Source organism: Ovis canadensis, chromosome X, assembly GCF_042477335.2.
Source record: "Ovis canadensis isolate MfBH-ARS-UI-01 breed Bighorn chromosome X, ARS-UI_OviCan_v2, whole genome shotgun sequence".
Classification (NCBI taxonomy): domain Eukaryota; kingdom Metazoa; phylum Chordata; class Mammalia; order Artiodactyla; family Bovidae; genus Ovis; species Ovis canadensis.
In genome coordinates, this window is record NC_091727.1 from 51,774,095 (window position 1) to 51,799,828 (window position 25,734).

Sequence of the window (25,734 nt, forward strand, 5' to 3'; positions counted from 1 at the left end):
TTGTTAACTTTATGTTGTGCAAATGTTACCTTGGGCTTCCCAGTGACTCAGCGGTAAAGAATTTACCTGCAGTGCAGGAGACATAGGAGACACGCGTTTGATCCCTAGGTTGGGAAGATCTCCTGGAGGAGAGAGTGGCAACACACTCCAGTATTCTTGCTGGGACAATCCCATGGACAGGGGAGCCTGGCAAGCTACAGATCAAGGGGTCACAAACAGTCATGACTGAGCACTCAAATTTTACCTCAATTTTTAAAAAGCATATACACACTATAATATATAAAATAGAGAATCAACAAGGACCTACTGTACAGCACAAGGAACTCTACTCAATACTCTGTAATAATCTATATGAGAAAAGAAGCTAAAAAAGAATAGATGTATGTATATGCTGTACTTTGTTATACACCTGAAGCTAACACAATATTATAAATCAACTATACTCCAATGTAAACTAATTTTTGTTAAGAAAAGGAGAGGATAATGAAATGTTCTATGTGCATTTATATGGGAAGATATCAAAGTGCATTGGGGGGCAGGCTGCAAAATAGTACTGAAACTTTTGAATAAACCATGGGGAAAATGAAGGAGTGGGGAAGCACTCTAATGGAGTAAGACTTAGGAGAGGGCCTCTGGCTTTATTGGGCTGGGAGAGGGAGATGGGGAAGTTTCATCCAGCCCACCCTGTAGCCATTATTTTTCTTTGGCTTTATAGCATCCCTAGGATGCGACCTGACAGTACTTTCTCTTCATTTCTCAGATGATTAAAATCAAGACCCAGAGAATCTAAGAGGATTATCCATGTCCAGAGCAGCACTGTTTCCCAATATAACCCAAGGCTCTTCCATATGCATTTATCTCACTTCCTTGTCAGAGCAACTTTGTAAGGGACATTAAGGCTAAATAAGAGAGGTTCAGTGAATTTGAATCAATATCACAGAAGTAGTAGAGCCAAGATTCAATCCATATCTTAATCAGCTCAAGGAATACTTTCCTGAGTAAGTTTTTGTTTTGTTTTGTTTTGTTTTTAATAATCACCCATGCACCACTTTTTCTCTGGGCCCCCACACCACCCTATCGTCCATTCTGTCACAGCACTTACAATGCACAGCTACCACTGATTTCTATTTCCATCACTAGACTGCCAGCAGCTTGAGAGCAATGACTATGTCTGATTCATCTCATTAGTCCCATCTCCTAATATAGCACACAACACATGTTAGGAGTTAATAAATGTTTGCTGAATGAATGAACAAGCAAGAGCATCAGCAGGTTAGTGACTTGTTTCCTAAGAACATAAGAATAGAGATAATAGACCTGTCCAATATCCAGGGGAAAGTATAACTTTGCATCCTTAGGTTCCTCACCCAGAATTGCAGTATAATTACTTTTCCCCCAGAATTCCAACCATCATTCTCAATGTCTGCAAAAAATACCTAAAGAGCTGCTTTTCTCCTTGGAAGAATTAAAGGTTACATTCCCTCTGATGGACTTAAAGGTTGTTGCCATCAGAAAATACCCTTGCAATTAAAATTAAAATGCTGGTTCTTTAAGCTTTTTCATGTTTTGGTAGTTATAAGCTTAGGACTGAGTCCCAAGAGTGGAATAATTAGGACAAAGGAAATGAACATTTGTATTGCTCTTAACTTCCTATTGCCAAATCACTTTCCAGTAAGGGATCATGTCAATTTGCACTGAAGAGCAATATGAAACAGCCCTAAGGAAATCCAGATCTTGCCTCTTTCCATTGCTGGTTTTCATTTCCCCATTCTGCAGTAGCTCGTTAATATTAGTTCTGACCTTCGGGGTTGGCCTGAAGAGAAAAGGCTCCAGATGACTCAGGAACTTCTTTGGCAACTACAACAGCTGATATTTCAACAGCGGGTACACTGCCTTTCTTACCAAGGGAACTTCCCAGCCTTCCCAGAGAACCAACAAGCACTTCCAGACTCCCTGTTTGATGCCACCCTCTGGACCTGCTTTGGGGTCTAAATGCAAGAGTCGTGTGTCGGATAATTAGTGATGGAAGAAAAAACCTCTAGGAGAACAGGTAGGTGAGACAGAAGAAAAATAGATGGGAGTTAATACAAATATAAATCCATTCTTTAGGCTCTCTGGAAATTTTTCTTAGTGTAGGCAGTCACTTGAATTTTTCACTAAAGTGTATGGGAAGTTTGGAATTAATATAATTTCTACATCTCATTATCTATCATCCATTCTGACCTGTCTTTGGGGAACACTGGCCCAAAGGGCAGTTCCTTAGCACTTTTAGAAGTCTCTCTCACTTGGTCTAGTCCAGTTTTGAAAAAAACTGGACGATAGATATTATATTTCTTAACTGCCAACTGTGTATAAAATAGGACTGGTTTGCTGTGGCACTTTGAACAAGCTTTTAGCTTCTTTGGGCTTCAGTAGCCTCCTTACTAAAATGGAAATTAAAGTCCCTATCCCATTTCCCTCAGAGGGCTGTAACAAGGTGAAGAAGAGTAGGATGAGAAGAACCAAAGCTCTTTGGAAATATTTCAGGATTTCTGTGCTCTGTGTTAGTGATCTTACCTTTTCTGCAGCCTCCACAGGCAATACCACCCACAACTCTCTTCTCCCTGAGTGACTGTGGTCTGTGGAGTGCAAACCTTGGGCTCCAGGCATGGCGCTGAAAGTAGTGAGGGGATAGTAGGTCAGGGAAGTGGCTAAGAAGGAAATTACTCCTAGGCTGCTGCCACAAAAGGCCTAATATACACATATAGACATCTGATCTATAAGCATACAATCTCCCCTCCTCACTCTAACACGAATGCATTAACATCCATACACTCCAAGAATTACCAATAAAGAGACTCTATTTGTGATTTTGAGACCCATCAGTACTGTCTTGATATTGCTTTTAATGAAATTCTTCCATGAATTCCATACTTTAGGAGGATGATCAGAATCTGCATGCCTCAGGAAGACACACTTTATGCTTTCCTCCATACAGTTAATCCCAAATTAGAATTTGTGGTTCAACTCTTAGTCTTGAGTTAGGGTAAGTGAGTTTCTGATACTGAGTGAAACTTTCTTTTTCCATAACCAGTTATTTGGATCATTTGGGGGAGTGAAGGGACTTCATTCTTTAATTCTTTTTGTTTTGCCCCATTCAGAGTTGAGAAACTCTCTAGATCCTCCTACCACCTTCTACCTTCAGTTCAGTTCAGTTCAATGCTCAGTCATGTCCAACTCTTTGCGACCCCATGGACTGCAGCATGGCAGGCCTCTCTGTCCATCACCAACTCCGAGAGTCCACCCAAACCCATGTCCAATGAGTCGGTGATGCCATCTCATCCTCTGTCATCCCCTTCTCCTCCTGCCCCCAATCCCTCCCAGCATCAGGGTCTTTTCAAATGAGTCAGCTCTTTGCATCAGATGGCTAAAGTATTGGAGTTTCAGCTTCAGCATCAGTCCTTCCAATGAACACCAAGGACTGATCTCCTTTAGGATGGACTGGGTGGATCTCCTTGCAATTCAGGGGACTCTCAAAAGTCTTCTCCAACACCACAGTTCAAAAGGATCAATTCTTCAGCGCTCAGCTTTTTTTATAGTTCAACGCTCACATCCATACATGACCACTGGAAAAATCATAACCTTGACTAGATGGACCTTTGTTGGCAAAGTAATGTCTCTGCTTATTAATATGCTGTCTAGGTTGGTCATAACTTTCCTTCCAAGAGGTAAGCGTCTTTTAATTTCCTGGCTGCAGTCACCATCTGCAGGGATTTTGGAGCCCAGAAAAATAAAGTCAGTCACTGTTTCCATCTATTTGCCATGAAGTGATGGGACCAAATGCCATGATCTTCTTTTTCTGAATGTTGAGCTTTAAGCCAACTTTTTTACTCTCCTCTTTCACTTTCATCAAGAGGCTTTTTAGTTCCTCTTCACTTTCTGCCATAAGGGTGGTGTCATCTGCATATCTGAGGTTATTGATATTTCTCCTGGCAATCTTGATTGCACCTTGTGCTTCTTCCGGCCAGGCGTTTCTCATGATGTATTCTGCATATAAATTAAATAAGCAGGGTGACAATATACAGCCTTGACATACTCCTTTTCCTATTTGGAACCAGTCTGTTGTTCCATGTCCAGTTCTAACTGTTGCTTCCTGACTTGCATACAGGTTTCTCAAGAGTCAGGTCAGGTGGTCTGGTATTCCCCTCACTTTCAGAATTTTCCACAGTTTATTGTGATCCACACAGTCAAAGGCTTTGGCATAGGAAATAAAACAGAAATAGATGTTTTTCTGGAACTCTCTTGATTTTTCAGTGATCCAGCAGATGTTGGTAATTTGACCTCTGGTTCCTCTGCCTTTTCTAAAACCAACTTGAACATCTGGATGTTCATGGTTCACGTATTGCTGAAGCTTGGCTTGGAGAATTTTGAGCATTACTTTACTAGCATGTGAGATGAGTGCAATTGTGCGGTAGTTTGAGCATTCTTTGGCATTACCTTTCTTTGGAATTGGAATGAAAACTGACCTTTTCCAGTCCTGTGGACACTGCTGAGTTTTCCAAATTTTTTTGCATATTGAGTGCAGCACTTTCACAACATCATCTTTCAGGATTTGAAATAGCTCCACTGGAATTCCATCACGTCCACTAGCTTTGTTCGTAGTGATGCTTTCTAAGGCCCGCTTGACTTCACATTCCAGGATGTCTGGCTCTAGGTGAGTGATCACACCATGGTGATTATCTGGGTCATGAAGATCTTTTTTGTATAGTTCTTCTGTGTATTCTTGCCACCTCTTCTTAATATCTTCTGTTAGATCCATACCACTTCTGTCCTTTATTGAGGCCATCTTTGCATGAAATGTTCCCTTGGTATCTCTAATTTTTTTGAAGAGATCTGTAGTCTTTCCCATTCTATTGTTTTCCTTTATTTCTTTGCATTGATCCCTGAGGAAGGCTTTCTTACCTCTCCTTGCTATTCTTTGGCACTCTGCATTCAAAAGGGTATATCTTTCCTTTTCTCCTTTGCGTTTCACTTCCCTTCTTTTCACAGCTATTTTGAAGGCCTCCTCAGACAGCCATTTTGCTTGTACCTTCAGACCAGGTTATTTCCCTCACTTCCAGTTCCCTGAATACTCCCTTTTTACAAAATTTGTCTTGTTGAATGGGGATTATTTGTACACATGTTCATCTCATCCAGGCAGAGAGATGTAGATTAAGCAAGTATCCTCTGTTCCAAGGCCTGAGCTGGACATGTGGAAACAGATCACAGATAACTGAGATCCAGTACCTATCCTTAAGGAGCTCAGAATCTAGTAGGAAAGTAGACTGGTAAAACACAGGTTGATACTTGCTCAGATAAACAGAAGCATATAAGCAATGTGAGAACCAAAACCAAGGCTTCTCAGAGGAGGTGAGAATTGAGCCCAGCCTAGAAAATTGAGTCATATTTCACTGAGAATGGAAAGGAAGGGAAGGCATTCCAGGCTAAGCAAACACACAGAGGCAAAAAAGTACACAGTGAGTTTGGGGGCCCAGTGAGTCAGCTGGTAACAATTAAGCTATGGGAGTTTAAAGAGATAAATGACTGTAGAAGTAGGTTTGATTGAGAAGAGTCAGGGCTGAGGCCTTTCCATAAAGCTTGTTGAGTTTTCCTACTTCTGGGGATCACAATGGATAACAGTGGTTAAACACACAGACAGACACATACATACACATACACATACACACACAAACACACACACAGAGCTAGTTCCAGGCAATTTTAATGTGGATTTTCAAGCCTGGACCCCAAGTTTGCCTTTCAGACCTTGTCAAAAGTCAGCTAAGCTCCTATCTCAGATTTCCTGCTGCTAAAATTATCTTTCATGCAGAGTCATGAGGACAAAATTGTAAACATAGTAAAGGGGTTCATATGACTAGAGTGATTACATCAGATGAGCCACTTCCCCTCCTGAGACCTCAGTTTCCCTGTGAGGCTAGTGAGAATGTTTGGAAGGAGCAACTATGAAAAAGAATATGTTTCTCTGTGGGCCTTGGAAAACATACTTGTAAAGCATTATTATTAAGATTATTAGCATTAGCAGAGTGATACAGTTAGGAGACTTATTAGAATTAAGAGAATTGTATCTCTTCCAAAGTCTAGGTCTAGGGCTATAAATGTTATGAACTAATCTGGAGGACCACATTCTTAAATCAAGCTATTTTTATCAGTTAAACCAATGAAAAACCCTGGACTGGAGAACTTAGATCCCCAGTGTTTTATTCTTGACTTGGAGATTTAATTTGCTATAGGACCTTAAGAAAATACTTCCCTTCTCAGGCCTTTATTTTCTTACCTGAGAGAGTTGAATGAAATGATTTCTAGGGGTCTTCTGTATCATAAAACCAAAAAAATAAAAACGAATTCATCTTTCTAATTGATTGGCATGAGTTCTTTATTACAAATGTTAACCCTTTGTCATAATTTTTAAGTTTCTTTTGCTGTTCCCTGAATTCTCACCATCACATTAGAAATTGTAGATTAGCCAAAGAGGTGATTGATTTTTTACTTCACAGGGGGAATCACTGTGTTACATAATATATATTGAACATTTCCCAGATTACTTTATATGTATTAACATACCGAATCTTCAACTACACTAAAATACACTTATGAGATGAAAACACAAAGTGTTTCACCAGGGCACTGCAAAGTTGTGTTCTGCCCAGCGTCTCCTAGCAAGGGGGAAGAGGTGGGATTCCACTCAGGTAGCATGGCTCCAGAGCCCATTGCTTTTAACCACTGTGATCCACTGCCTCGAGAGATTCATTTAGAAGGGAAGGATCTGAAATGTATTGAAAGTTTGGTATGATCTATACACAAAAACTGGAGGGACTCTAACCCTTAGGTAGACTGGGATGCTGAGAATGTATTTAAGGGAACTTCTTAAAAGGCAAAGTGGAGCTGAGAGCACTGGAGGTCAGGAATTGGGGATTTATATCCCCAAGAGACTAGCCAAGTGTTGCCCAGCTCAGAGGAAGAAACTGAGCTTCCATGTAGCCAATCACTGGAGGTTTATCAAGGGGTGGGAAGGTTGCAAAAGAATGAAGTAAGAGCACACTTGAACATCTTCCAAGTAAGCTATGCTGTTAGATGAGTTTTACACATAAAAGTTTCAAAACAATCAGGGGGAGGGTAAAGAAGATAATTCTGAGTAGGATGGCTCTGGTCTATGGATTTGTCCTACTTTGAGGCCATTGCTTCCTGTTCCCCATAGTCTGCTTGCTGCAGCCTCCCCCCAGGCCTCCATCCTCATGGCTTGACATGAAGAACTTTAGTCAAGTTCTGGGTCAGATCACAATTCCTTTCTGCCTAGAGGACCTGATGACAGTTGGCAATCATACTGTCACTTTCCCTAGCAATGGCTGCGTGCACATCTCTTCCCAAGGTGTCAGGTTTACTCTGATTTATTTAGCCTTGGCTGGAGAGAGCATAAAGATGATCAAACAGTGTCCATCTCTCTGAGAGGGTCCCAGGAAGCACACTTTCACATTTTAGGAAAGCAGGACCCTCAATAGGAAAGGTAGCTGCATTCAGGGGAAGAAAAGGTTTGTAGTGCCTTTGGGAGGGCATTGAGGCAGTAAACCTTCCACTTCCAGTTCGGGACAATGATTGCTATCTCAAAACATTTTTTTCAGTAGGGACATTGTATTTGTGTGTTTGTATTCAGGAATCTTGTATTTCTGATGTGGATGGGCTGGAGCTTGACATTCTGCTTGGGCCTGTTTTTTTACTGCAAAGCTATGAAAGCTGCTGAGATCTGACTCCATCACCTTTGCCTCCCCACCCCACACAGGACATAAGCACATGATCTTCAGTCTTTCATTTGCATACTCTACTAGTCCTGTCTTCATTGGAGGGAAGTGACTGGCCAGACCTGGGCTGTCTTGCTGGCTGCCTTCCTTGCTGGGCTCCAACTTATCTCCTATGTACACAGCCCTTGGAGTTCAGAGGCCTCTGCTGACCTCTGCCCAACCTCTCCTCTGTACCCAAGCCCTCAATGGTACATACAAGAGCAGAGGAAGGCAAGGACTAGGAGACAAGAGAGAGGCTGGAGACAGGCTGCAAAAGGGCTCAGAATCCCAGCACACCTCCCTGTCCCAACTCTGTCCACCACCTGCTGTGGCCACAGCAAAAGAAGATAGAGCTAATAAGACAAAGTAAGGCCGGGTACCTTGTGGATAGTGGTGTTGTTAGCTGTGATGCCTAAGATGTCTCAAGAGATGGGAGAGCTCACCCAAACCAGATTGCAGAAGATCTGGATTCCACACAACAACGGCAACAGCAGGCTGCAACGGAGGAGGGGCTGTAAGTGGTGTTTGCTTCTGTGGGCTTCAAGGTGGTGGTGGTAGAATGGGTGTAGAAGATCAAAGGACATGGCCCCCTGTCCATCCCCACCCCAACCTGAAAGTTGGAATAGATGAGCAGCAGGATGAAATAGCTGCAGGGTAACAAGATGCTAATGTCAAAAACAGAGAAAGAAGGAGAGAAAGAAAAACAGAAAGAGAGAGGTGAATACAGAGAAAGAATGATGGTTACATAAAGACCATCTTAATCAGAGGGATTTTTGACTAAGAATTTTTTCTTTTATCTGGAGCTTATTTGGAATACTTATTGTTTGAAATCTGACTGTTCTACATCAGTGTTTGCCTAAATGTTTTATTTTGGTGACCTCAGTGAAATGTCTGGAAATTTGTGCTGTCTGATAGCTCTTGGGTGAAATAAAATTCTTGGCATTGTTTCTTAGAGGACAGGTGCTGGGTACACAACAGTTCCATATCATTGGTCAGGTTTGCTCCTCCTTGAGAAACTGGGTTTAACTGGGTTGGAAAAGGCTGGTGTCCTGTCTCCTGCATTACCTTCATGGCACATATGGACACATTTGCTGCTCTAGGAATTTGAGGGAGAAGACACCCAGGGAAAGACTACTGGTGTAATGTCCACTTTTAAAAATTAAGAAAGGGGGAAAGCAAACAAAACCTGTAAATATATTTTTTAAGTAGATTATACCATTTCCCATAGATAACAGGGGACAGTTTGCAAATCAAGGTGTTTACAGCCCAAGAATTTTGACCTGAGGAGCCATAAGGTGGGTGGAGATAAGACAGCTATGGACTGTGGGACCCAGACATCTTAAGGACCAGCTGACCAAGCTTCCACTATGCTAATGCTAGAAGAGGTCCAGGCTCACAGCTAGTGAGAGGAAGATCCAGGAAGATGTAGGATGTTAAATATACTATGTAGAATGGAGGGTATGGATGGAGGGAGAGAGGGGAAAAAAAACCTAGCCTTCTGTTCTTCCTTTTCCTCTCCATCAGCAGTTTCAATCACTCATCTGGAGATCAAGGAGCCCAGATGAGACTGAAAATTACATCCCACCCTCATCCACCAAGCCACTTTTATTCCTTCTAAGGGGCTATTGGATTAAGCTGGCAAGCAGGCAAGCCACTCTCTAACTATTTCCTTTCATTCTATTTTCTGACAGAGGTTATCCAAGGAACTATTTGTTCTTTAAATATTTGGCACAACTTCCAGGTAAAAACATCAGACCAGTGTTTTCTTTGTAAGAAATAAAAATAATTGATATAATCTTTTGCATAGTTACAGAATCATTCCAGTTTGCTATTCCTTCTTGTCAGCTTTGTTAAATTATGGTTTGTTTTTTTTTTAGGAATTATTCTATTTCACATCACTTTTCAAATTTATTTGCATAAACTTATATCCATATTTTTAAAATCTCTATTTCATTTGCAATTATATCCTCTTATCCTTGTTTATTTGTACCTTCTTTTTTTATTATTCTTGATCAATAGTGCCATAAGTTTGTCACTTTTACAAATTTTTAAAAATAATCAACTTTTGGCCTTCTGATTCTTTCTGATATGTCTCTGGCTTTTTATTTAGCCATTTTCCTCATCATTATTCTTTTTTTCTACTTTTTTTGGACTTACTCTGTTTTTCTTTTTTAACTTCTGGGGTTGGATGCACAGCTTATTAATTTTTAGACTTTCTTCCTTTTGAAAGTAAGCATCTGATGCTATAATTGTCATACGAAACAGATTGGTATTCCACAGATGCAGTTGTATGGACATATGAATTTTTAAAGTATTTCCAGACTGTTTGGTAAATAGACACTGCTCAGGGCTTTCTTAGTTTCTATATCACTCAGTTGCCCTGGCCACCTCAGTCCCTTTCTCAGGACTGCTAAGACCTATAGATTATCACCTAGCAACTGAAGAGTTAATGCCTGACACAGAAGGAGTCATCTAGAAATTGGTGCCAAACCCTTGGGCCAGCTTCTGTTTTGCTAGATCAGTGCCCTTACCATTTCCTGTCTGATTCCATCCTTCTTCAAGAGCAAACTGTATGATTTCTATTTTTTTATGTCTATTGAGATTTGCTTTATGGACCAACATATGGTAATTTTTGGTAAAAATTCCATGAGCACTTGAAAAAAATATACATTTTACAATTCGATTAAGAATACTATATACTTCAATTAGTATTCTCCCAGGATTTTGTCTGCTTATTGATATGAAAAATTTGTTAATGTCTCCTTGTAACTATGTCAATTTTGAAGCTTTGTAAATAGCTACAAATTTAGAATTGCTATATATTTCTGGTAAACTGACTATTTATCAATGTGTAAGGAAATTTCTGCTAATCTAGTATAATTAACATTTTGTCCTACAATGTTTTCTGATATTATTATATGTATATTTGCTTTATTTTGCTTTATATTTACCTGGTAAATCATTTATACACTTTCAAATAATGTTTTTACCATTTTAGTGAAGTGTAGTTAACTTATAATGTTGTATTAGTTTCAACTGTGAGCAATTCAGAATATATATATGTATGTATATATATATATATATATTCTATATATTCTTTTGCAGGTTCTTTTTCATTAGAGGTTATTATAAGTTATTGATTATAGTTCCTTGTACTATACTGTAGGCCCTTGTTGTTGATCTATTTTATATAGGGTTTCATATATTAATTCCAAACTCCTAATTTATCTCTCCCTTAACTCCCACTATGTTCTTTGGTAACCATGTTTCTTTTCTGTTTGTAAGTCTATTTCTGTTCTGTAAATAAATTCACTTGTATCATTTTTTTTTATTCTACTTATAAGTGATATATGACACTTGTCTTTCTCTGTCTGGCTTACTTCACTTAACATGATAATTTCTAAGTTCATCGTGTTCCTGCAAACAGTATTATTTCATTCTTCTTTTCATTCATTTGTTGATGGACATTTAGGTTGCTTCTGTGTCTTTGGCTATTGTAAATAGTGCTGCTGTGAACATAGGGAGGCATGTGTTTTTTCAAATTAGATTTTTCCCTGGGTTTATGCCCAGGAATGGGGTTGTTGGATCATATGCCAACTCTATTTTTAGCTTTTTAAGGAACCTCCATGCTGTTCTCCATAGTGGCTGTACCAGGTTACATTACAACCAATAGCATAGGAGGGTTCCTTTTCCTCCATATCCTCTCCATCATTTATAGACTTTTAAATGATGGCCTATAAGAAAAATGTTTATGATAGAGATATAATACACATACCATAAAACTCACTATTTTAAAGTGTACAACTTAGTAGTTTTTAGTATATTCATGTGGTTATGTACCATCATTACTAATTCCAAAACATTTTCATCACACTCTCCAAAGAAACCCCATATGCTTTAGTGTCATTCCAGATTCCCCCCTCCCTTTAGCCACTGGCAAACCACTAAAATCTACTTATTGTCACCATAGATTTGCCTATTCTGGACATTTCCCAATAATGAAATCATACAATACATGCTCTTTTGTATCTGGCTTCTTCCATTGGGCATAATATTTTCAGTTAATTCATGTTGTAGCATGTGTAGATACTTCAGTCCTTTTTAAAGCTGAATAATATTCCATTATATAGATATACAACATTTTGTTTAGCCAATTCAAATATGAATTGAGGGAAATTTGGTTTGTTTCCACTTTTGCCTATTATGAACAATGTTGCCATCAACATTTGTGTACAAGTTTTTGGGTGGACACATTTTTCATTTCTCTTGAATATATACATAGAAGTAGAAATGCTAAGTCCTCTGGTAATTCTGTCTATTAATACAATGATTTAAAGAACTGCTAAGCTGGTTTTTCAAGTGGATTCATGTTTTATATTTCCAAAAGCAACATATGAAGATTCTAATTTCTCTATATCTTCACTAACAGCTGGTTTTGTCCACTTTTAAAAGATAGTCATGCTAGAGGATGTTCAATCTACACTTGAGAAGAATCTCTAATCCCTTGAATCTATTCCTCACTTCCACAGTATAATTGTTAGGGATTTGATTTAGGTCATACCTGAATGATCTGGTGGTTTTCCCTTCTTTCTTCAATTTAAGTCTGAATTTGACATGCTCTGAGCCACAGTCAGCTCCCAGTCTTGTTTTGCTGTTTCTATAGAGCTTCTCCATCTTTGGCTACAAAGAATACAATCAATCTGATTTCAGTAGTGACCATCTGGTGATGTCCATGTGTAGAGTCTTCTCTTGTGTTGTTGGAAGAGGGTATTTGCTACAACCAGTGCATTCTCATGGCAAAACTCTGTTAGCCTTTGCCCTGCTTCATTCTGTATTCCAAGGCCAAATTTGCCTGTTAATGCAGGTATCTCTTGACTTCCTACTTTTGCATTCCAGTCCCCTATAATGAAAAGGACATCTTTTGTGTGTGTTTGTTCTAGAAAATCTTGTAGGTCATCATAGAAACATCCAGCTTCAACTTCTTCAGCATTACTGGTTGGGGCATAGACTTGGATTACTGTGATATTGAATGCTTTGCATTGGAAACAAACAGAGATCATTCTGTCATTTTTGAGATTGCATCCAAGTACTGCATTTTGGGCTCTTTTGTTGACTATGGTGGCTACTCCATTTCTTCAAATGGATTCTTGCCCACAGTAGTAGATATAATAGTCATCTGAGTTAAATTCACCCATTTCAGTCTATTTTAGTTCACTGATTCCTAATATGTTAATGTTCACTGTTGCCATCTCCCGTTTGACCAATTTACCTTGATTCATGGACTTAACATTCCATGTTCCTAAGTAATATCGTTCTTTACAGCACCAGACATTACTTAAACCACCAGTCACATCCCCAAGTAGGTGTTTTTGCTTTGGCTCCATCTCTTCATTCTTTCTGGAGTTGTTTTCTCCACTTTATTCCAGTAGCATACTGGGCACCTACTGACCTGGGGAGTTCATTTTTCAGTGTCCTATATTTTTGCCTTTTCATACTGTTCATGGGGTTCTCAAGGCAAGAATACTGAAGTAGTTTGTCATTCCCTTCCCCAGTGGACCATTTTTTTATCAAAACTCTCCATCATGACTCATCTGTCTTGGGTGGCCCTACATGGCATGGCTCATACTTTCATTGAGTTAGACAAGATAGTGGTCCATGTCATCAGTTTGTTTAGTTTTCTGTGATTGTGGTTTTCATTCTGTTTGCTCTCTGATGGATAAGGATAAGAGGTTTATGGAAGCTTCCTGATGGTAGAGACTGACTGGTAGGGGACGGGGGGAACTGGGTCTTGTGTGATGGGCAGGGCCATCTTTAATCCAATTTTCTGTTGATGAGTGGGGCTGTGTTCCCTCCCTGTTATTTGACCTGAGGCCAAACTAATGTGGAGGTAATGAAGATAATGTTGAGCTCCTTCAAAAGGTCCAGTGTACGCACTGCACTCAGTGCCCCTGGCCATGCAGCAGGCCACCACTGATCCATGCCTCCACTAGAGACTCCTGGACAATCACGTGCAACTGTGGGTCAGTCTCTTGTGGGGTCACTTCTCCTTTCTCCTGGGTCCTGTTGCACAAAAGGTTTTGTTTGTGGCCTCCAAGAGTCTGCTTCTCCAGTCCTGTGTAAGTTCTGGTGGCTCTATGGTGGGGTTGATGGCAACCTCTTGCAAGAGGGCTTATGCCATAACCAGGTCTCCTGCACCCAGAGCCCCTGCCAGGCCTCTACCTCCACAGGAGACACTCAAACATGCAAAGGCAGGACTGGCTCTTTCTCTGTGGGGTCTCCTGCTGTGCACAAGGTTTTATTTGAGCCCTCCAAGCATTTCTGGCTGGTATGGGGTTTGATTCTAAATGTGATTTTGCCCCTCCTACCATCTTGCTGGGGCTTCTCCTTTGCCCTTGGGTGTGGGGTATCTTTTTGGTGGGATCCAACATTCTCCTGTTGACTGTTGTTCAGCAGTGAGTTGTAATTTTGTAGTTCTCACAGGAGAAGATGAGTGCATGTCCTTTTGCACTGCCATCTTGCAAATCTTGGTGAGTAGGGAAAGGCTATATAGTCAGGTAGGAGTTTGTGATAAGGATAAATGCAATAACAGTCTTGTATTCTTTCTTCAACACAATTAAGGTGTGTGCAAGGTCTTAGATGGTCCAGTCTCCTAATTTTGATGAGCCTTTCTGGTCCATTAATCTTGCCTCAGGTTTCATTGCTCTTCCTCCTTTGGTTAGCAACTGTTCTGACCTTTGGAACTGAGAGATCATGGAGGCTGGAGTCTTGTCTATAGGAAATGAGGGACAAAAAGGCCTCCATGCCAGGCGTCCCACAGGGCCCTGCTCAGCATCAGTAGTGGCTTCTTGGGGCACACTTACTCACTGACTGGGGTGTGCAATAGTTGCTTGCAGTAGCAGGGACCAACAGGCAGTTTTATATAAGCTAGCTCCACAGTGCTGGATTTAGAAAAGGCAAAGGAATCAGAGATCAAATTGCCAACATCCGTTGGATCATTGAAAAAGCAAGAGAGTTCCAGAAAAACATCTATTTTTGCTTCATTGACTATGCCAAAGCCTTTGACTCTGTGGATAACAACAAACTGAGGAAAGTTCTTCAAGAGATGGGAATACCAGGCCACCTTACCTGCCTTCTGAGAAATCTGTATGCAGGTCAAGAAGCAACAGTTAGAACCAGACATGGAACAACTGATTCTTTCCAAATTGGGAAAGGAGTATATCAAGGCTATATGTAGTCACCCTGCTTATTTAACTTATATGCAGAGTATGTCATTCAAAATGTCAGGCTGGATGAAGCACAAGCTGGGATCAAGATTGCTGGGAGAAATATCAATAACCTCAGATATGCAGAGGACACCACCCTTATGGCAGAAAGTGAAGAAGAACTAAAGAGTCTCCTGATGAAAGTGAAAGAGGAGAGTGAAAAAGTTGGCTTAAAGATCAACATTCAAAGAACTATGATCATGCTATCTGGCCCCATCGCTTCATAGCAAGTAGATGGGGAAACAATGGAAACAGTGACAGACTTTGTTTTCTTGGGCTCCAAAATCACTGCAGATGGTGACTGCAGCCATGACATTAAAAGATGCTTACTCCTTGGAAGGTAAACTATGACCAACTTGGACAGCATACTAAAAAGCAGAGACATTACTTTGCCAACAAAAGTCTGTCTAGTCAAAGCTATGGTTTCTTCCAATATTCACGTGTGGATGTGAGAATTGGACTATAAAGAAAACTGAGTGCTTAAAAATTGATACTTTTGAATTGTGGTGTTGGAGAAGACTCTTGATAGTCTCTTGGTCTGTAAGAAGACCCAAACAATCTATCTTAAAAGAAATCAGTCCTGAATATTCATTGGAAGGACTGATGCTGCAGCTGAAATTCCAATACTTTGGCCATCTGATGAGAAGAGATGACTCATTTGAAAAAACTCTGATGCTGGGAAAGATTGAAGGTGGGAGGAGAAGGGGATGACAGACGATGAGATGATTGGATGGCATCAGCGACTCGATGGACATGAGTTTGAGTAAGATCTGGAGTTGGTGATGGACAGGGAGGCCTGGTATGCTGCAGTCAATGGGGTCACAAAGAGTCGGAAATGACCGAGCAACTGAACTGAACTGAACAGTGCATGTAGAGGCAGTTTCTGGCGTGTGGAGGTGATGGTGACCTAGCCCCCATACATGTATCTCAACAGTGGTGCCTCAGTTTCCAGGCACACTATGCCTTGTCTAGGAGCATTCATGGCTGTGCATCCTTTCCCTCCTGTTCCCTTTGCTGTATCCACACAGTCAACCGTGTTCCTCTCCCTGAATCAGTTCTCCCAACCCCACACTTTAGCACTCAGTCCCCACCAGCACTGGCAGACTCTTGTCCCAGAGAGAGCACCCAGTGCTGATTCCCAAGGAGGCTTTGGGATGATTGGTGCTCAGGCAACCAGAGCTCCAGAGGGCAGAGGAGACCCTGACCTGATAGCCCTCCCTGCTCAGAAAAGGACTCCTCTCACTGCCTGCAGATGCTGGTGGGTTGGGGGAGGATTTGAAATGGTGACTCTGTCCCCTTGCCCACCAGTGAACAATGATGCTTTGCTTCTGTAATGTCCTGGGATTGTTCTGAAGACACTCCTAGTTGTGGAGCTCCTTATACCTGTCCCTTCAGACTGTCTTTTCACAGCTAATACCTGTCCCTTCTCAGTGAGATGGGAATCTGAGTTCTTGTCCATGGAGCCAAAGAATGGAATCCATGAGTAAACACTCAAGGTAGCAAGCAAATAGGATTTATTAAAGAGGAGGAAAGTACAAAGCTCTCAGCATAGACCCTGATTGGGGGTAAAGAGTCCCCCTGCCTCCAAGGTGGGACTTATAGCAGTTTTTATATCCTTCCTTAAATCATGGATGTCTACCCAATCAGTGTAAAAGTCAAGATACTTAACATCTTTATGGCTTCCCTCGATCCTTGGATTAAGTCCTCACCCTTTCTAACACCCCCTAGCCAGCCTGGTCCTTAGGCCGACTGTCACCCCTGCTTGCCTGAATAAAGGAGCATGGCACCCCACTCCAGTACTCTTGCCTGGGAAATCCCATGGATGGAGGAGCCTGGTAAGTGGCAGTCCATGGAGTCGCTAAGAGTCGGACACAACTGAGCAACTTCCCTCCCTTTCACTTTTCACTTTCATGCATTGGAGATGGAAATAGCAACCCACTCCAGTGTTCTTGCCTGGAGAATCCCAGGGATGGAGGAGCCTGGTGGGCTGCCGTCTATGGGGTCGCACAGAGTTGGACATGACTGAAGTGACTTAGCAGACATTTTACCAGATATATGCGCTTAAGATTAATGATCACTGGTTGTTTTTCCCAGGCATTTGGAACAGAAGCTAATTACTGCCCTTTCCTTGATCTGAGTGCTGATAATTTATCAGACTAAAGACACATTAGAGGATTTGAGGACATGGAGTGGGATGTTTACTGAAAACAAGACCAAGGTCTCAGAGTTCTACACTGATTGCTACATATCTCTAGCAATGTTTTTTTAACATCTTTTCATTTGATATTAGTATAGCCACTTCATCTTTCTTCCGGTTGCTCTTTTTGTGATATACTTTTTACATTCTTTTACTTTTAATTTATCTGTATCTTAAAATCTAAAGCATATTTTCTGTAGGCATCATAAACCCGGACCTTGTTTTTTCTTTTTAATCCAGTCAGACATTTTCCACCTCTTTCTTAGATTGCTTGATCCATTAATATTTAATATTATTATTGATGCAGTTGGATTTAAATATACCATTTTAAAATTTTCTATATACATTATGTCTTTTCCCCATATTCCTTTCTTTTGTGTTAATTTTACCTAGTTTAATATTTAATTTCTTTAAATATTTTTTTCACTACATATTTTTGAGATATTTCCATAGTGGTTGCTCTAGGGCTTTCCATATATATCTTAACTACTAAAATCTATTTTCAGTTCAGTTCAGTCACTCAGTCGTGTCCGATTCTTTGTGACCCCATGAACCACAGTATACCAGGCCTCCCTGTCCATCATCAACTACCAGGGTTCACACAAACTCATGTCCACTGAGTTGGTGATGCCATCCAACCATCTCATCCTCTGTAGTCCGCTTCACCTCTTGCCCTCAATCTTTCCCAGCATTAGGGTCATTTCAAATGAGTCAGCATTCGCATTAGGTGGCCAAAGTATTGGAGTTTCAGCTTCAGCATCAGTCCTTCCAATGAACACCCAGGACTGTTCTCCTTTAAGATGGACTGGTTGGAACTCCATGCAGTCCAAGGGACTCTAAAGAGTCTTCCCCAACACCACAGTTCAAAAGCATTCAGTCTTTGATGCTCAGCTTTCTTTAAAGTCCAACTCTCACATCCATATATGACTACTGCAAAAACCATAGCCTTGACTAGACAGATCTTTGTTGACAAAGTAATGTCTCTGCTTTTTAATATGCTGTCTAGGTTGATCATAACTTTCCTTCCAAGGAGTAAGCATCTTTTAATTTCATGGCTGCAGTCACAAGCTGCAGTGATTTTGGAGCCCCCCAAAATAAAGTCAGCCACTGTTTCCACTGTTTCCCCATCTATCTGCATGAAGTGATGGGACCGGATGGCATGATCATAGTTTTCTGAATGTTGAGTTTTAAGCCAACTTTTTCACTCTCCTCTTTCACTTTCATCAAGAGGCTCATCAGTTTTTCTTTACTTTCTGCCATAAGGGTGGTGTCATCTGCATATCTGAGGTTATTGATATTTCTCCCAGCAATCTTGATTCCAGCTTGTACTTCATCCAGCCAGCCTTCCTCATGATGTACTCTGCAGGGTGACAATATACAGCCTTGACATACTCCTTTTCCTATTTGGAACCAGTCTGTTGTTCCATGTCCAGTTCTAACTGCTATTTCCTGACTTGCATACAGGTTTCTCAAGAGTCAAGTCAGGTGGTCTGGTATGCCCATTTCTTTCAGAATTTTCAAAAGTTTACTGTGATCCACATAGTCAAAGGCTTTGTCATAATCAATAAAGCAGAAATAGATGTTTTTTCTGGAACTCTCTTGCTTTTAAGATGATAGAGGGGATGTTGGCAATTTCATCTCTGGTTCCTCTGCCTTTTCTAAATCCAGCTTGAACATCTGGAAGTTCACGGTTCACATATTGCTGAAGCCTGGCTGGGAGAATTTTGAGCATTACTTTACTAGCATGTGAGATGAGTGCAATTGTGCGGTAGTTTGAGCATTCTTTGGCATTGCCTTTCTTTGGCATTGGAATTAAAATCTACCTTTTCCAGTCCTGTGGCCACTGCTGAGTCTTCCAATTTTGCTGGCATATTGAGTGCAGCACTCTCACAGCATCATCTTTCAGGATTTGAAACAGTTCATCTGGAATTCCATCACCTCCAGTAGCTTTGTTCCTAGTGATGCTTCCTAAGGCCCACTTGACTTCACTTTCCAGGATGTCTGACTCTAGGTGAGTGATCACACCATCGTGATTATCTGGATTGTGAAGATCTTTTTTGTACAGTTCTGTGTATTCTTGCCACCGTTTCTTAATATCTTCTTCTTCTGTTAGGTCCATACTGTTTCTCTCCTTTATTGTGTCTATCTTTGCTGGAAATGTTCATTTGGTATCTCTAATTTTCTTGAAGAGATCTTGAAGAATCTACTTTAGATTTATACTAACTTAATTCCAGTTAGATATAGAAATGTTACCCTTATATAACTATATTCCATTTTTCTTTTCTGTGCTATTATTTCATACATATCATATCTTTACATGCTAAAACCCCCAATATATTATTATTGTTTTACAAAATTTTATGTTTTAAAGAAGCTGAGCAAATTAAAGAGAGCATATATATAAAGTTTATTATATTGATATTTATTGTCTGATTCTGTTCATTTGTTCCTGTGTGTTTGAGTTGTAACTCTTCACTTTGTGACTTGATTAGCCTATTTTAGTGAAGTTTATTTCTCTGCAGTGAGAAACCTTTGGTGTTACTTCTTGGAGGCCATGGGACTTCCCTGGTGGCTCAGTGGTAAAGAATCTGCCTGTAATGCAGGAGACCTGGGTTTGATCCCTAGGCTGGGAAGATCCCCTGGAGAAGGGCATGGCAACCCACTCCAGTACCCTTGTCTAGAGAATCCCATGGACAGAGAAAACTGGTGGGCTGCAGTCCATAGGGTCACACAATGTTGAACGTGACTGAAGTGACTCAACAATAGCAGCAACTTGGAAGGCAAAGCCTTCAGGCTCACTTTGACTATCTTTTTCCCTGATTATTCTATAAAGCTATCAGTTTCATTTGGTGTTACATTCTGGGATTCACAAATTACAAGCTGATTGCTATTATATTTTACAATGCCCTTAAAGCATACATTGCTCAGCAGTGTAATCCAATTAAACTCTGGCAAAGGTAGTCTTTGAGGTTAGCTCTGACCCCAGTAGGGCTCTTCTTAATAGGCTCTTTCTCTGGTTCTCTCTCAAAAAAAGATGTCCTTTTCATTATAGGGTACTGGAAAGCAAAAGTAGGAAGTCAAGAAACACCTGGAGTAACGGGCAAATTTGGCCTTGAATTACAGAATGAAGCAGGGCAAAGGCCAATAGAGTTTTGGCAAGAGAAAGCATTGGTCATAGATATCACCCTCTTCCAACAACACAAGAGAAGACTCTACACATGGACATCACCAGATGGTCAACACCAAAATTATATTGATTATATTCTTTGCAGCCAAAAATGGAAAAGCTCTATGCAGTCAGCAAAAAGAAGACTGGGAGCTGACTGTGGCTCAGATCATGAACTCCTTATTGTCAAATTCAGACATAAATTGAAGAAAGCAGGGGAAACCACTAGGCCATTCAGGTATGACCTAAATCAAATCCCTTACGGTTATACAGTGGAAGTGACAAATAGATTTAAGGAACTAGATCTAATAGACAGAGTGCCTGATGAACTATGGTTGAAGGTTTGTGACATTGTACAGGAAACAGGGATCAAGATCATCCCCAACAAAAAGAAATGCAAAAAAAAAAAAAAAAAAGCAAAATGATTGTCTGAGGAGGCCTTACAAATATCTGTGAAAAGAAGAGAAGCGAAAAGCAAAGGAGGAAAGGAAAGATACACCCATTTGAATGCAGAGTTCCAAAGAATACCAAGGAGAGATAAGAAAGCCTTCCTCGGCGATCAACGCAAAGAAATACACCAACGATCAATGCAAAGAAATACAGGAAAACAGTAGAATGGGAAAGATGGACTTCCCTGGTGGCTCAGACAGTAAAGCGTCTGTCTACAATGTGGGAGACCCAGGTTCGATCCCTGGGTCGGGAAGATCCCCTGAAGAAGGAAATGGCAATCCACTCCAGTACTATTGCCTGGAAAATCCCATGGACAGAGGAGCATGGTAGGCTACAGTCCATGGGGTAGCAAAGAGTTGGACATGACTGAGCGACTTGACTGACTGACTGAGAGATCTCTTCAAGAAAATTAGAGATACCAAGGGAACATTTCATGCAAAGATAGGCTCAATAAAGGACAGAAATGGTATGGACCTAACAGAAGTAGACGATATTAAGAAGAGGTGGCAAGAATACACGGAAGAACTGTACAAAAAAGATTTTCACAACCCAGATAATCATGATGGTGTGATCACTCACCTAGAGCCAGACATCCTGGAATGTGAATCAAGTGGGCCTTAGAAAGCATCACCAAGAACAAAGCTAGTGGAGGTGATGGAATTCCAGTTGAGCTATCTGTGAAAGTGCTGTACTCAATATGCCAGCAAATAGAACTCCTAATCATGGAAAGATGTCTCACAATTGATTTTTGTATATTGATCTTGTATCTGTCAATTTTGTCGAACTCACTTGTCAGTTCTAAGGATTTCTATAGTTTTGGGGATTTCTATGCAGATGGTCATGACATCTACAAACGGGAAATATTTTATTTATTCAATCTTTCACTTTTAAGGCTAATAATGACAGTATGCTTTTGTTTTAAACGTTCCTTATCAAGTTTAAGTAATTCACATCTATTCCTAACTTAATAATTTTGATTACTAATTAGTTTTTAAAGTATTAAGTGTGTTTCCTGTGTGCATTGACATATTTTTCTTCAATAGGTTTTCAATATCATGGGTTACATTAATTGATATTTTTGAATGTTCACCTAACCTTACAGACTTGCACTGAATAACACTTAACCATTCTCCATAATTCTTTATTCATAATATTGGATTTTTTGAGCTTGTAGCAAATAATTTATTGAAAGATGAGGATAGGCAACATTACTTTATAAGAACTAATAATATTTAATCTTTTGCTTTCTTCTTATTTAACTTCTATAGTAATACATTCATTCTTTAAAAGTTTAGAAAATATATAAAAGTATAAAGAAAAAAATGATATGGATCTAACAGAAGCAGAATATATTAAGAAGAGGTGGCAAAAATACACAAAAGGACTGTGCAATAGAGATCTTCATGACCAGATAACCATGATGGTGCAATCACTCACCTAGAGCCAGACATCGTGGAATGCAAAGTCAAGTGGGCCTTAGGAAACATCGCTACGAACAAAGCTAGTGGAGGTGATGGAATTCCAATTGACCTATTTCAGATCCTAAAAGATAATGCTGCGAAAGTGCTGCACTCAATATGCCAGAAAATTTGGAAAACTCAGCAGTGGCCACAGGACTGGAAAATGTCACTTTTAATTCCAATCCCTAGGAAAGGCAACACAAAAGAATGCTCAAACTACTGCACAATTGCACTCATCTCACACACTAGCGAAATAATGCTCAAAAAATTCTCCAAGCCAGGCTTCAACAGTATGTGAACCATGAACTTCCACATGTTCAAGCTGGATTTAGAAAAGGCAGAGGAACCAGAGGTTAAATTGCCAACATCTGCTGGATCATCGAAAAAGCAAGAGAATTCCAGAAAAACATCTACTGCTGCTTTATTAACTTTCCCAAAACCTTTGACTGTGTGGATCACAAACAACTGTGGAACATTCTTCAAGAGATGGGAATACCAGACAACCTGACCTGCCTCCTAAGAAATCTGTATGCAGGTCAAGAAGCAACAGTTAGAAACAGACGTGGAAAAATTGACTGGTTCAAATTGAGAAAGGAGTACATCAAGGCTATATATTGCTACCTTGCTTATTTAACTTACATGCAGAGAATATCATTCAAAATGCTGGGCTGGATGAAGCACAAGCTGGAATCAAAATTGCTGGGAGAAATATCAATAACCTCAGATATGCAGATGACACCACCCTTATGGCAGAAAGCGACGAAGAACTGAAGAGCTTTTTTCTGAAAGTGAAAGAGGAGAGTGAAAAAGTTGGTTTAAACTCAACATTCAGAGAACTAAGATCATAGCATCCAGTCCCATCACTTCATGACAAATAGATGGGGAAACAATGGAAACAGTGACAGACTTTATTTTCTTGGGCTCCAAAATCACTGCAGATGGTGACTGCAGCCATGACATTAAAAGATGCTTGCTCCTTTGAGGAAAAGTTGTGACCAACCTAGACAGCATATTAAGAAGCAGAGACATTGCTTTGCCAACGAAGGTCCATCTAATCAAAGCTATGGTTTTTCCAGTAGTCATGTGTGGGTGTTAGAGTTGGACTATAAAGAAAGCTGAGCACTGAAGAACTGATACTTTTGAACTGTGGTGTTGGAGAAGACTCTTGAGAGTCCCTTGGAGAGCAAGGAGATCCAACCAGTCTATCCTAAAGGAAATCAGTCCTGAATATTCATTGGAAGGACTGATATTGAAGGTGAAACTCCAGTACTTTGGCCACCTGATGAAAACTGACTCATTGGAAAACACCCTAGTGTTGGGAAAGATTGAAGGTGGAAGGAGAAGGGGATGACAGAGGATGAGATGGTTGGATGGCATCACCGACTCAATGGGGATGAGTTTGAGTAAGCTCCTGGAGTTGGTGATGGACAGGGAGGCCTGGTGTGCTGCAGTCCATGCAGTCACAAAGAGTTTAACAGGACTAAGGGACTGAACTGAACTGAACTGGTGGGCACAGCCTTTCTTAGTAAAACTTTAATCCAGTTATGTGCTAATGGGTGGAGTTGCATTCCCTCCCTGTTAGTTCTCTGGCCTATGGTTACCCAGCCCTGGGATCTGTGGGCTGTATGGTAGGGTTAATGGCAACCTCCAAGAGGGTTTATGCCAAGGGGGACTTTCCCAGCCTGCTGCTGCCAGTGCCCTCATCCCTGTGGTGTGCCCCTGCTGACCAACACCTCCACAGGAGACCCTCCAACACTAGCAGGTAATTTTTGTTCAATCTCCTGTAGGGTCACAACTCCTTTCTCATATGCCTTGGTGCACAAAAGATTTTGTTATCCTTTCCAAGACTGGAGACTCTGTTTCCCCCAGTCCTGTGGAAGTCCTATAATCAAACCTTGCTGGCCTTCAAGGCCAGATTCCCTGGGGACTCTCATTCACTTTGTCAGATCCCCAAGTGGGAAGCCTGATGTGGGATTCATAACTTTCACAACAGTGGGATAACTCCTTTCATATTGTTTTTCTCCAGTTTGTGAGCCACCCACCTAGCAGGAATGGGATTTGATTTTATCATTATTATGTCCCTCCTACCATCTCACTGCAGCCTTTTTGTCTTTGGGTTTGTGGTACATTTTTGGTGGGTTCCAGTGTCCTCCTGTCAATGGTTGTTCAACAGCTAGTTGCAATTTTGGTGCTCTCACAGGAGAGATGTGCACATGTCCTTCTACTCTGCCATCTTGAACCCCAAACCCCTTATTAACTTTTAAATGACTGCAGAATATGTAGTGATATCCCCTAAATATTATTTCTGATATTGGCCATTTTATCTTCTCTCTTTTTATATGTGTCAGTCTTGCCAAAGGTTGTTCATTGATTTTCCACTGAATGGTTTATTTATTTATTTATTTAGTAATCAACTTTTTGTTTTATTCATTTTCTCTATTGTTATTCTGGTTTTAATGTCATTGATTTCTGCTCTTATCTAGAATTTCTTTCCTTTTGCTTGCTTTCATTTATTTTGCTCTTTTTTCCTTTTTTTTTTTTTTGTTTTAAGTGGAACTTAGATTATTGATTTGAGACTTTTTTTTCAATGTATAGTGTTTTCAATTTATAGCATTTTAGTGCTGTAAATCCCTCTGTCACCATTGCTTTAGCTGCAACCCTCATATTTTAATGTTTTTTTTTTTTTACTTTAAATCAGTTCTATGTGTATTTTCAAAATATCTTTTGAGATTTCTTTTATCAGTCATGGATTATTTAGAAGTATGTTCTTTAATTTTCAAGTGTTTAGAGACTTAAAGTATCTTCATTCTTTTGTTGATTTTACTTTGATACCTTTAGGATAAGAGAATACACTATGTTAATGTCAATCAGTTTTTATTTACTGAATGTTGTTTAATGGCCCAGAGCATGAAAATGAGCCATGGTCACTAGAACAAAATATTTATTCTGGTGTACATATAAATGTAGTACTTTTATATGTCAATTAGATGCTACTGATTTAGTATGTTGCTTAATTCTTCTATATTGTTGCTGATTTTCTGTCTAATGATTCTGTTAATTCCTGAGAGTGTATGTTGGAGTCCCCAAGAGTCTTTGTGCATTTGTCTCTTTTCTCCTTTTAGTTTTGCTTCATTCATTTTGAGACTCTGTTGTCTGGTATGCATATAATTTGGATTATTATATATTCGTAAGGGATTGATCTTTTATCATTGTGTAATTCTCTTTTGTATGTAGTATTTTTCTGTGCACTGAAATATAACTAACTGGATATTAACAGACACTCTTGCTTTTTTAAAATTGATGATTGTATAGTACATACTTTTTCCTTTAAAATATGCTTTTATGAACCCATTTAAACATGAAAATAATAAACCAATTACATGTTAAC

The 25,734-nt window shown here is 40.1% G+C and overlaps 1 protein-coding gene across 19 annotated transcripts in view; it reads left to right on the top strand.

The window, feature by feature from the left end:
- Nucleotides 1–1,745: 1,745 nt before the first annotated feature.
- PFKFB1 (6-phosphofructo-2-kinase/fructose-2,6-biphosphatase 1) overlaps nucleotides 1,746–25,734 on the top strand; it is a 135,589-nt gene continuing 111,600 nt past the window's right edge. For 6 of the 19 annotated variants that reach the window (XM_070291579.1, XM_070291582.1, XM_070291581.1 and 3 more), the window contains exon 1: nucleotides 7,870–8,325. In XM_070291579.1, coding sequence (XP_070147680.1) covers nucleotides 8,220–8,325 — 106 coding nt within the window. In that variant the 5' untranslated portion in view covers nucleotides 7,870–8,219. Of the gene's footprint in view, nucleotides 2,051–7,869; nucleotides 8,326–9,502; nucleotides 9,553–25,734 lie in introns of those variants that run through there. The other 13 variants (XM_070291583.1, XM_070291589.1, XM_070291586.1 and 10 more) reach the window with 9 other exon arrangements.